At 33.5% G+C, this 13079-nt stretch overlaps 2 protein-coding genes across 3 annotated transcripts; one reads left to right on the plus strand and one right to left on the minus strand.

Annotated features, from left to right (window-relative positions):
• LOC130806238 (guanosine nucleotide diphosphate dissociation inhibitor At5g09550-like) lies at nt 1–6099 on the plus strand. Its single transcript, XM_057671245.1, has 13 exons — nt 1–125; nt 447–509; nt 782–865; nt 1464–1571; nt 2235–2407; nt 3024–3135; nt 3660–3740; nt 3828–3890; nt 4325–4426; nt 4548–4672; nt 5178–5388; nt 5473–5547; nt 5939–6099. The coding sequence occupies exons 1-13, from the start codon at nt 39–41 to the stop codon at nt 5990–5992; spliced, it is 1338 nt and encodes a 445-aa protein (XP_057527228.1). The 5' UTR covers nt 1–38; the 3' UTR covers nt 5993–6099.
• A 238-nt stretch (nt 6100–6337) lies between these two features.
• Nucleotides 6338–11551, minus strand: LOC130806847 (uncharacterized protein At4g38062-like). Of its 2 annotated transcripts, none has more exons than XM_057672066.1 (2): nt 11461–11551; nt 6338–9360 (listed from the first exon to the last, which is right to left on the minus strand). In XM_057672066.1, exon 2 carries the CDS (start codon nt 9291–9293, stop codon nt 6555–6557), a length of 2739 nt encoding a protein of 912 aa, XP_057528049.1. In that variant the 5' UTR covers nt 9294–9360; nt 11461–11551; the 3' UTR covers nt 6338–6554. The 2 variants fall into 2 exon arrangements, with proteins under 2 accessions (XP_057528049.1, XP_057528048.1); XM_057672065.1 differs by having other exon boundaries at nt 6344–9360; nt 10543–11532.
• Between the last annotated feature and the right edge of the window lie 1528 nt (nt 11552–13079).

Consider the following 13079-nt stretch of genomic DNA (forward strand, 5'->3'; position numbering starts at 1 on the left):
AACTAATCCCAACAGAATTATTCTCTCAAAATATTGCTATGGATGTTGACTATGATGTGATTGTTCTTGGCACTGGCCTTAAGGAATGCATTCTTAGTGGCCTTTTTTCAGTTGATGGCCTTAAAGTATATTTCTCCCTTGTCTTTCATTTTCAAATTTTAATTCTTAAAATTTATCGGAAATAATGTCTTTGCTAAAAAAGAATACATGTATATGTTTTTATATTTTTTAAATATCATTTCTATGTCCGCAAGTCCGCCACACATAGATTGGGTGATATTGAAATTGATGCATCTTTTTACGTATATATTTTTTTCGTAAATTCGTAGAGATGTTTTCTATGTTTTAGGACTTTTATTCCGTAAATTCGTACCGTTACACATTTAATCAATTCACTAATGTGATCGTACATTTGAAATTGTTCCTTGCGTTTCCGAAAATCATAGGTTCTACATATGGACAGAAATGACTACTATGGGGGAGCTTCAACTTCTCTTAATCTTAATCAGGTTGGTTAAAATAATAATATTTACATTAAACTCAAAATATTACAGACACTCTTTAGATTGCAACAAAGTAAATTTGTATAAAGAAATTGTGTGGATATAAAAATAAAAGAAACTAGTGGGAAATTTTGTATAAAAGGAAATTTCATCAAAATAAGATAAACCGATTAAAAAGAAAAATGTGTCGAGTTCATAGGAACAAAGGGAGTATAATAAAATTTTGTTTTATTTTTTTTTAAAATAAAGTCTAAGGTGGTTTGCTACAATGAATTTAGCTTTGGAAGAGATTTAGAGGTGACGATGCCCCTCCGGAAACCTTAGGTTCAAGCAAGGAATACAATGTTGACATGATTCCTAAGGTATCATTTCTCATTCAAAGTCTACCACCTCTTTGGTTGCTTCTTAAATCCTTTAAATTTTTGACATTATTTATTTGTATAGTTGTAATTTGATTGGTTTGTATATTTTTTAACGTCCATAAAAAGTGAAAATTCTCTCAAAATTAACATTTAATTACCAAACTAACATGCTAATTGTAAAATTCGATGTTATTGCAAATTTTTATGTTCAACTAAATAAGAAAAAAATATATTTTAAATTTGACAAATAAAATAATATCTAAAGCATTACAAATTAAGTTTCTATACATCCAAAATTTTCTATATTCATTATTTATTAGCTCTTATGAAAACTAAGTAACTTCAAATCCTAATTTTGTCACATGTATATATAAACTAGATTATTGTTCGTCTCATGCACGGAATATGACAATCCTCTTAAAATAGTGACATAATTACATCAATATTATATACATACTTAGGCCATGCGCAATTTTTATTTATAAATTTTATTTTTAATTTATTTATAATGATAATTAAGCTATTTGATTAACTTATAAATTGCTAAGTTGTTCGTAATCTTCGTTAATAAATGGAGCATTAATAACTTAATGTGCAGTTTATGATGGCAAATGAAGTATTAGTTCAAATACTCATCCACACTGATGTCACTAAGTATCTTAATTTCAAAGCAGTGGATGGTAGTTTTGTCTACAATAAGAGCAAGGTACGTATATTATTTAGAGTATATAATAATATATTATCAAATTTTAACCGTCAGTTTAAAATTTTAATTGAGCTTATTATTTGACATAATATTAAAAATCAAAATAACGGTTATAAATTTGAATTTTATATGCCTATCAATTCTAGTGAAATATTTAAACCCCTAAAAAGACTGCACTTCTAGTTACCCTCAAACAACGTTATTTGGCTATCTTTTAATTTAGTTGAAATAAATAATATTCAGAGTTACTTATTTTCACAGTATTTGCTAAACAAATTTTAATCAAACATAGAAAATGAAAATTCCTATACAATTTACAGTTATTAAATTTCTAGGACTAGGAGGTCTCGTATCTCGAAATTTTGGTGTTGTTAGAATGTATAACATATCCTATGCTTTAACCATCAACTTAAGCTTTTGGTTAGTATTAGAAGCCAGTATAACAAGAGCTTATGGGTTTGAATATCAACCACCCTCATTCAAAGTAGAATATTTAGCATTATGTATAAGCATGTATTGCATCCACACTTCTAGCCCTATAGGTTCTCGTGTGAGAAGGCGTTTTAAAGCGTATAATATATCCTGAAATATCAACCATCAACTTAAATTTTTAGTTGAGTTGGTTACTTGTATGCGTGCTTACTTTTAAAGTATTTGTTTCAGATTTACAAAGTGCCTGCTACAGATGTTGAAGCTCTAAAATCTCCATTAATGGGACTTTTCGAAAAAAGACGAGCAAATAAATTCTTTATTTACGTACAAAAATATGAAGATGATGATCCCAAGTCTCATGAAGGATTGGATTTGAACACGATTACTGCTAGAGATCTTATTTCGTACGTACTATCTCACCCCTCTACTGTTATGTTTGGAAATAATAATTTCATTTGAAAATCTAAAATCGGCTCAAATTTTATGTTTGGCTAATCGATGAAATTCAAATTTGGATTTGAGCACGTTCCACCAATGTTTTATAAGTAGTTAAAGTTGAGAATTTGATAATGATTTTTCAAACCTTGTCATCCTTAAATTCCTCATTTATGTTTTCAATTTTATTGAAATCTACAATTTAAAATGCATTACTTGTGTGATACATCGGGTTGAGCTTTAAAAAGGATTAATAGACTACTCATATTAATAAGGTGTATCTTTTTTTCATGAGAGTCCATTTGTTAAGAACTCCACAGTTATGCGTGCTTGATGGGAAGCAATCTTAAGATAGATAACCTCCTGAGAATTTTTTCGGGTGTGCACAAGTGAGGCTAAAGTGCGCCGAAAAGACTTGTGTTAATTTGTGAGGCTAATCTACAACCTCCAAGAGTAATCACCGGCAGTCCACCGAATACAGCCTTACGCCCTTACATAATTCTAATAAGTTGAATGTTACATATAAATTCATCATTGATTATCTTTTATATGCTTTAATCTTTTTCCTTGTTTAATTTTATGTAGAAAATATGGTCTAGAGGATGATACAATTGACTTTATTGGCCATGCTTTGGCACTTTATCTGGATGACTCTTACTTGGATCAACCTGCCTTAGATTTTGTGAAAAGGATGAAGGTGATTCTTATTCTCATCTTTAACCACTAAGACATACTTTTGTAGATGTACATTAGTATCAAACATAGGAGCGAATAAAGTATAATCTTTATTAGTCGCAATCTCTTTAAATAATGATACTTATTTATGTAGCCAACCCCATTTGATGAGTTTAAGGCTTTATCATTGTCTTTGTTTGCTAATAACTTTTTGGCCAGCTTGTTGGTTGACTTATTATTAGTTAGTCAAACAGTAAAAAAATCGTTTTGATGAATGATTTTTAGGTTAAAATGAAAAGGTTCCTTTTCTCTAACCTACTGACTCACTTAGTCTCTAATAAACAACAAAAGATTAATATTAATACTACAGATACAGGTAGAGTTGACTTATACAGCTAACTTAAAAGCTAACAAATAAATCAATGCTATTAGATGGCTAGTGGCTAAACAAGCGAAACGAACCAGCTAACAAACAATAAACAATAAATGCACAACTTTTAATAATCACAATAATTCATAGCTAATCATATTGGTTTTGTTACAAAGCTCTATGCAGAGTCTTTGGCACGTTATAAAGGAAATTCTCCTTACATCTATCCAATGTATGGACTTGGAGAATTGCCTCAGGTAAACTTATGTTGACTCATCCCTCCTTATGATTATTTAATCACTCATGTGGGACATGCTTATAATGTTTTCTACTTTCCTTGATAGGGATTTGCTCGTTTGAGTGCGGTTTATGGTGGAACTTACATGCTTAACAAGCCTGATTGTTCGGTAATGTGCGACGAACTGTTATTTATCTACTAGTTAAGAAAATATATATATGTTGTCCTTGTTAGAGTATATAACATATATCAGGGCCTCAACCATTAGCTTAAGATTTTGGTTGACTTGGTTCGTTGACATGGTATCAGAGCCATTGTGACAAGAGGTCGTTCGAATCTCAATCAGCCCTCATTTAAAGTGGAATATTTAGTATTAGATATGAGAAAGGCTTATGCCGCATTTACATTTCTAGCCCAAAAGGTACTCGTGTAAGATGGTGTGATAGAGTATATAGCATATTATGGGGCCTTAACCATTAACCTTAAGCTTTTGGTTAAGTTGGTTTCTTGACAGTACTTATAGCTAAATATTTATTGTTTGAGATCACAAAGACTTAAAAATCCATGTGAATGAACTCATTTCAATGTACTTTTGGATTATAGGTAGTCTTTGATGATAGTGGGAAGGCTATTGGTGTTTCCTCTGAAGGAGAAACTGCCAAATGCAAGAAAGTTGTATGTGATCCATCATATCTACCCGATAAGGCAAGTTCTCGATTTAATTTGATATCCTCGTCAAGAATTTCTCTACCAAATACAGAACGATTTTCTGATCATCCTCGAAACATAATAAATTCGATATAATGTTTGATTATGGATGCAACAGGTGCAAAAGGTTGGTAGAGTTACCCGTGCTATATGTATAATGAGTCACCCGATTCCTGATACGAAAGACTCGCACTCAGTTCAAGTGATCCTGCCTCAGAAGCAACTTGGTCGTAAATCAGACATGTAAGTCAATTCTCGTACTTATGTTACTCGGCTTCTTCGTACTTATGTTACTCGGCTTCTTCATTTATCCTTAGTATTCATTCCATATTCCAAGCCTCAAGATTTGAATATGACACTTTAACCCTTCAATTTAGATCAAATATTTGCGAATTTTAGAGTCCAAGTTACACGTTAGCTTCTGATATCAAGTCAACAGACCAACTCAACCAAAAGCTTAAGCTGATGGTTGATGTCCCAACATATGTTATATACTTATATCAACTTATCCGTCAACCTTTCTACTTGACATTTTTGTGTTGCAAGAACTATTTGTTGTATTTCTGCCTATCAAAAATACGACTTCTCTTGGTTTTGGCCAATTATTTTTATACAATGCATTATGCGGCATACTGGGTTGATGACTTTGACTCTAACTCTGACTATGGCTCTATTTTTATGCAACGCATGTTAATCAGAATATATACAATTAGACTGTTGAGCTAAACATTTCTCTGATTATTTACAGGTACTTATTCTGCTGCTCTTACACTCATAATGTTGCTGCTAAAGGGAAATACATAGCATTTGTCACAACTGAAGCAGAGACTGACAACCCAGAGACCGAGCTAAAGCCTGGAATCGATCTTCTTGGACCGGTAGATGAGATATTCTATGATTCTTATGATAGATATGAACCTACTAACTCTTCTGAATCTGATTGCTGCTTCATTTCCACTGTAAGTTCTAAATCCAATATATAACTTTATAGATGATCTCTTTTTATGTTGTAAACATTAATCTGTGGATTGAATTTCTTGTAGAGTTATGATGCAACAACACATTTTGAGTCCACTGTGAAGGATGTGATTGCTTTGTACCGAAAAATTACTGGAAAGGTGATTCTTGTTACTTCAATGCTATTATCGGTTGAGTATAAGTCGAGTTTAGGTAGATTTTAGGGCGGTCTAGGATGGTTTTTGGGCAGATCCGAGGGTGAAACATTAGAAACGAACCTAAACTCAATGCCGAACCTATGTAGGGTTTGAGGGTGCCCAGAACCCACCATATAATGTGAATCATACTAAGTTTCTTAAGTAAAAAAATATCACACCCCTCTAATTTTCTTTGTTTTTATTTAATTATCATAGTCAATTTTAAGGTCCGGTTAAAATCATGGGTTCGCCATTGCCCAAGCTCGGACTTAATTATTTATGAACAGACCCATGACCATCCTTCAACATAAGGTTTCGGGTTTTCAATATCTTATGTATGTTAAACATGTCTCAGGAACTTGACCTTACTGTGGATCTCAATGCTGCAAGTGCTGCTCCTGAAGAATAAGCATTTTCCCAAGTGAGCATGACTATTGTTTGGCGTAACACTTTGCCGAAATACATGAAGATAGTTTTGATATCTATAATTTTTTCCTTTTGCCCCCATTTTTGCTAGAGAAGACAGAAGTTTTTTCTGTTGAAATAATATGATAAACCTTAGAAATTGTTTAATTTTGCAAATAAAATGTATTACAAACAGATTATATTGGGTATAGTTTTAGAAAATGAGTATACTGCTCATTAAACTAGTTGCACTTCTTATTTATGTAAATTTGTATTTCTTACATGAAGCTGCATTTGATGCTTGTTAAAAGTAATCAAAAACAATTTTTTATTTTCGGATAAATTAGCTTAATAACATAGAGGTACTAAGGCATGTCCATAACCTATATAACCAATTAAGTGTGAAATTCATCAAGTAGATTGAAAGGATACATCCATTTACCTGTTACATTCTCATCAGCTTCGTTATACAAGTTTTAAAAAAATTACTCATACATCTGGTTTCTAACAACATCCTAAACTAAGGCATTGAAAAAATGATGCGAAAGAAAAGTATTACACGACTATCAATGGTTGATCTCTCGTAATGGTGATCTATCACATGTTTTAAGAATTTCCTTCTTCGTATCCTTGTGATAACTTTCATTTGATGCGAACAAGTTATCATTGTCAGAGTTCTGTAACATTTGCAACAGCATTTTCTCGAGCTTAAAATCTTCAGCACATAATCCACCAAATTGCTCACTCATCGCTTCTAGATAAACAACCAGATTGTCTCTTTCAAAGGACAACCTTTTGATGCTCTCTGTCGCAACCTCGTTTTCTTGCTCAAGACTTTTAACCAGTTCGTTGAATTTATGTCGGTCTTCCTTTAATTGATTTAACAATTTTTCGGTGTCCATCTTGTTAGACTCGGCCAGAACTTCGAGTTCTTTAACTGATCGTTGTGAATGAAGTAGAGACTCTCCTTGAAGCTGCATTCTTCGATGTAGATTACTAACCTCTTCGGTTAGTACATCAGTTGCATTGTTCTTACTTTCCACCTCTACTTTCACACACAATTGGTAGTTCTCTAAAGTATCTTTGAGTGCAACAATCTGAATCATATTTTCTAGACCTTGTGAAAGGGACGAGAGACCCAAATCCAAGAGCTCCTGTTCTAATGATGAAGCCAACTCCCGAGAAAACCTTATCTGCTCATCCTTTTGTGCCGTGATGGTCTTACACAGTTCTTCCTGTTCAAGTTGAAACTTGATCTGTGCTTCTCGCCTAGCAGATTCAGCTGCTGATGATTCTCGTTTCATGGATTGTTCTATTGCCTCTATCTCTTTCTCGAGGTTTTCAACTATAGAATCCTTTTCTTTTAGGGTGTTGAGATAGTACTCTTCTTTCTTGTTTGCCGCTTCCAACTCTATTCTCATTGCCTTTGTTACGGCTGCTTTTTCTAAAAGGTTTTTTTCGAGCGAAATTGTCTTGTGTTGAAGATCCTCAATTTTCTGCTCTTGTTCTTTAATTTTGCATTGATAAGATCCGTTCTCTATTCTAAGAGCTTGTTCTGTCTCAACCTGTTCAAGAACAGTTTTCTCCAAGTTTTGACAGGCCTCCTGGCTTTGTTCAAGGCACGTTCCAAAACTTTCTGCTTTAGATTTCCATATCTGCAGTTCCATCTGAGTCTTTGTAGCCTCTCTCAACTTTGCTGCGAATTCAGCATTCGATTTTTCTAGCGCAGTTGACAAATTGTTGATCGAAACTTCCATCTGGCTAATTTGTTCTTTCAAGCGAATATGGCAATCGGATGACCCTTTAAGCATCTGCTTATGCTGCAAAAGTTCACTCTCCAATAACGTCATTGAATCCAGCTTTTGTGCCATCGCCGCAATCTCCTCATGCAACTGCTCGATACAAAGAGTTCGAGCTTCTGCTGTAGTGCAGTCTCCCATATCCAACTGGTGAACAATATCTTTCTCCTCTCTTCCGTACATTTTTAGTGTGTCAGAAAGTATAGACTTCATGATTAAGAGCAGTATGGAGGTCTCTACACCCGAAACTTCCATTACAGAGTGACAACAATCCAACTGCGCTTTCAGTTGTTCCAGTTGTTCACTCTGTCTCTTCAAATCAGATTCATTACATTTCATCTCTCCCCGCAGCTTCTCCATTTTCAAGTTCCATTCAACTTCTCTTTCCTTCAAAGCCAATGAGCACTTGCTATGAACCTGTTCGAAGTCTTTAAGCTTGTTGCGAAGCTTGTTCACAGAAGGATCCACTTTTCTTTTGTTGATTTGAGATTCTCGTAGCTCTTTCAACGATTCAAGAAGCTCCTTGTTATCTTCCTCAAGGCGGGTAGCCTTGTACTCCATCTCCTTCAACAGTATCTCTTTTATCCCAAGTGAATTCCTCAAATCCGCAATATCTTCATCACGTTTATTGCTGAGGCTTTCAATCTTTGCTTTAGCTTCCTCATACTCGGCTAAAACATTATCGAAGCATTGTTTTGATTCTGACAGTTGAACCTCCAAAGCTTTCCTTCGGCTTTCTTCATGTGTGAGAGCTTGATTGCACATCTTAAGCCGGGATTCAAGACTTTCAGTGATTCTAATTTGAGAATCCAATTTAGACTGCAACGTCGTAATCTCTTCCAACATATCTGATTTTTCGGATGCCCATTCCTTCTTGCTTGACTGAAACATGTTCTGAAGCCGAGTGTGCGCTTCTTCAAGATGTAAAAACTGTTCTTTCTTCCATTTCAGCTGATCCTGCATGCTCATGCTTTCCTCCTCCAATTTCAATATCACGTCCTCTCTATGTTTCGATTCCCTTCCTGCTCGGACCTTTTCTTCCGCTTCTAAGCACTTCCTTTGTGATTCAGAAAGAAGCTTTTTAATACCCTCAATCTCTATATTGCAAGCATAAAGCTTCCTCTCCAAATTATTATTTCTTCCTGTTACTTCCTCTAAATCCGACACCAATTTTCTGTTTTCCTGGTCCAATTTCTGCACCTTTTCACTTGCATCAAATCGAATTTTCTCGTTCACAGAACTGACTTGCTTAAGAGATGATTCTGCATCCTGCAATTTGGATTTTACCTCTTCATAAAGATGCCCCAATTCGGCTAACTCTTCTGATTTATCATTCAGTTCCTCTGTGAGCTTTTCAATCTGTAACTTTGCTGCTTCACTTTTTGCCAATTGTTCTGTGTGAGCACTTCTCAAACTTTCAGAAAGTTCTGTTTTGATCCGATATTCTTCCTTCAGCTTCTCCAACTCCGTCTTTGATTCATCCAACTCCTTGTACACTCCTTCCATTTTTCTTGCTCCTTGAATTGAACTGATCAAGTACCCACTTCAGTAGTGTTGATTATATTTCATTAACCTAGATAGATGAAATAAATAATCACATTATATAAGATGATCTCCAAAGTCCATAAACATGTAAATGTGGATATTAATTAAACAAAACAAATCATCATGTTCTTATTCATATATTCCCAGCATAATTTCCCCCAAGTCCACCAAAAAACCATATTTTCCCTTTTCGAAAACTTTAGCTTACCTAAAACGAAAAGAAAAACAAATTTGTAATTTCTTCATAAACATATATCTATATCCAATGCAATTTCACCTCAATTGCATCAAAATCATATCTTTTTCCCATTTTCAAACCCTTAAACCTTAAAAAGTCTAGCTTGCCCACAACAATATCAATTACTTAATCCCAAACGATACGGCTATATGAACCATTAGATCAGTTCCAATGGTCGTCCACATAAATTCTTTCTTCTCCATTCATTTCTATTTTCTACCATCTCAATCTTTAAAACTTAACCCTTTATGTTTTTCCACTCCTGCCCTCCAATCATCTTTGGACTTCACCACCCTCTTCTAAGTGTCCTGAGTTCTAACTTTCTATCTTACTTACCAATTCAATGATACCTTGTCTTTGCATATAGTTAAACCACCTTAAACGATATCTTTAATCTTCTTAATATTTGCGACTTCTAACCCCTTTTTTATTCTTTGTTTTGGATTCTATCTCTCAATGTATGTCCACTCATCTATGATCTTCTTTAATGTCCAACACTCTAATACATATCATGACGTCGGTTTCATGGCCGTCCGATTAAACTTACCCTTTATAAGCACACCTAGATCACAACATCTCCTAGTAGCCATACTTCTTTTTTTCCTCCCACACTTTATTCTATGGTCACATATTGAGTTATACCCAAAACTCTAGCTTACCCAAAAAGAGAAATAAAACAGTTTTACCCACCATCATTCTCCCGAATCGAGAAAAGTTCATGTTTCTATTCCAAAAAGATAAAATATTGAAATGAAAGATGTTAGGATGTATTTGGTGAAGAACAATAGGTAAAACAACAATGGAAAATCAAAGCAAGACCAATGGAGGAAATAAAACACACACAACAAGATTAATGAGTTATCTTATATATTTCTCCCTCAAACAATGATTAATATCATTAATAATTCAACAATACATCAATGAACTAAATTCTCACTCTTGAGAACAAGCTCTCAAGTATAAAGATCTCACCTTTAATAGAGATCACTCTTAATTTAATACAAATGGACTCTTAGGTTTCCCAAACCTTTTTCCCTTGTATTAGCCTTCTCTCTATCTTTCCCAATGTTGATTTGGTCCCTTAATATAGACCTCCAATGGATTAAACCCTAGAAATTTAGGACAAGTGGACTCCTTGCTCCCCAAGAAAAGCGCAAAACAAAACCCATGTTTGGCCCTTGTATAGGCCGCTCGAACGAGCACAGCTATTCAGTGACTATCTCGTGCACCCCCTTCTATGCCTCGTTCAAGGCACAAACCAAGGTCTTCTTTGTGCACCTTCTTGCCTTGTTCAAGGCCTTATCTTGTTCAAGGCACTCCATTTTCTCTTCCTCGATTACTTCATTGATCCAAACCTCAACCCCCATGCCCTACCATACACCCAACATCTTTCTCTAGTGTGCAAGTCAGAAAGTAGGTAATGAGATGATCAAAGGCATCTCCTATACTAGGAGATTTGAGACTTAACACAACAAATAATCCAAATCTTGAAAACTCCGGCTTCTCCAAAATAAGAAAAGAAGATTTACATTTTTACCCAGTACAACTTCCCCCATTTTCAAGGAAAAAACTCATTAAGGATTCATATTGAACAGCCTATTTGCATACATTTGACTTCTTCAAATCCCCTTTAGATGAAGGCTACTTAACTACAAGAAAACCCTAAATCTGATCCTTTTCCAAATCTTGAAATACCTAACTTATCCAGAAAGAATAAGACAATAAAAACTCAAATTAACTCAATACAGCATGTTATAACCTTGAAAAATCACTAAAGCACAACATATTCCACACTTCACTAAGACAAGTGAACAATTTCTACAAACAAATTACAGTGAAATTAGGGCTTTAATGAAGGCATTTAGGAGTGTATATAACAAGAAAGAATACCTGTAGACCAACAAGGCATAGTGATGAAAGCGAATCCAGATTACAGTGTGAAGAAAGAGAAAGAACGAATGGAAGTGAGAGGGAGAGCGGGAATGTTTGGTTTAAATTTTGAGTAGGGAATTTAACCTTTTAGTTTAAAATTGGTGCGCAACATGAGCCCATGGGCCATGACTAGGGATGTTGGGCCTCCAAGCCCGACTCTTTATTAGACGGACTGTTGAGCCTTAAGTAGATTGGACTGTTTAAGGGTCCTAAACGGTCCTTCATATTATTGGTTTATTTGGTTTTGAATAACACCATTTTATTAGACTTCGACCTGAAATTGTGAAAAACAGAGCCATATTTACGATAAAAATTGATCAGTTTAACGTTAAATTTGATCACTTATAGATCCAAATTAAAATCTTTTATTTTAATTGATCCGTTTAAGTTTTACTTTACGTTGAAATTGATATCTATAAGATTAAAATTGATAAATGCCCATAAAATAGAAAAAATGAGGCAAAGCGTGTGATGTTGTTTTTGTATAATAAAGTAAGTATTTTGAATACGAGAGGTATGCATTTTGAACTTACTATAGCATATATTTTTGTATAATGAAGTAGGCATTATTGAAAGTTAATTAGATGTTTTTGTAAATCAAAATAGGTATTTTTGCATATCAAAGTAGGCATTTTTGCATCTTGAAGTAGTTTTTTTTTCATATGAAAGTCGACATTTTAAATTATTGAGGTACACAGTCTAAACGATTATAGTAGTATTTCTGCTTAATGCAGTACGTGTTTTTGCATACCATAGTCGATGTTTTACAATATTATAAGTAGGCACTTTTTATGATATATATATGTGTGTGTGTGTGTGTGTATAGAGAAGTTCAAGTGCAAACTGTGTTTACAAACCTAAACTTTATGGTAAAAAAATTTTTCCTTCATTTTTATAGTTGAAACGTAATACGTGTTTGCCAAAAAGTAACAAGTTTATGGATTTTTAAAAAATTATTTATTTTATAGATTAATATGTTAGGAATAAGGAAATAAAAATTTTTAAATTAAAATTAAAATTTCCTTAATGCATGAATTAAATAACAAATTCAACTACTTTCTACTATATTTTGTTACACTTAGTTTTTTATTACTACTAATTGACTATTTAATAAAATATTTCCTTAACTGTATTTATCACGTTCGTATTTAGTGTCCTATTTAATAGTTTTCTTTTTTTATCTTGATAGAAAATTATAATGATGCAATTAACCTGCCATGTGAGCATACTACCACCAATGAAATCATTCCATTTGTTTCACCTACTTAAAAATTGCCATGTGGAATTAAACTTCATCTTTAATAGATTGTATGATTTATCACATTTAGCAGAAACTTATTCACATCTATAATGTTGTTGAAAATATTGAAGAATTGAAGTATTAATAAGGTTGTTTTATAATAATCTAATTAAAGCTGAAAATTAGCATTAAAGACTCTAGAGTAAATGATAATTGAGTAAGTAAAGTTGCTGAAATAAAAGCCGTTTCACATAGAAGTAGAAGCAAAAAAGAAAACAATATTTACACTCTAGAGTAAATGATAATTAAGCAAATGAGAAAACAACATTTAATTAAG

The sequence above is a fragment of the Amaranthus tricolor genome, chromosome 2 (genome assembly GCF_026212465.1).
Source record: "Amaranthus tricolor cultivar Red isolate AtriRed21 chromosome 2, ASM2621246v1, whole genome shotgun sequence".
NCBI lineage: Eukaryota > Viridiplantae > Streptophyta > Magnoliopsida > Caryophyllales > Amaranthaceae > Amaranthus > Amaranthus tricolor.

Bases quoted from the DNA above. Each gene is read 5' to 3' on its own strand.
- LOC130806238 (XM_057671245.1), top strand. From the start codon at position 39: ATGGATGTTGACTATGATGTGATTGTTCTTGGCACTGGCCTTAAGGAA. The intron at 1,572-2,234 runs GTACGTATATTA...TATTTGTTTCAG, and splicing joins TTGTCTACAATAAGAGCAAG to ATTTACAAAGTGCCTGCTAC. The intron at 5,548-5,938 runs GTGATTCTTGTT...AACATGTCTCAG, and splicing joins ACCGAAAAATTACTGGAAAG to GAACTTGACCTTACTGTGGA.
- LOC130806847 (XM_057672066.1), bottom strand. From the start codon at position 9,293: ATGGAAGGAGTGTACAAGGAGTTGGATGAATCAAAGACGGAGTTGGAG.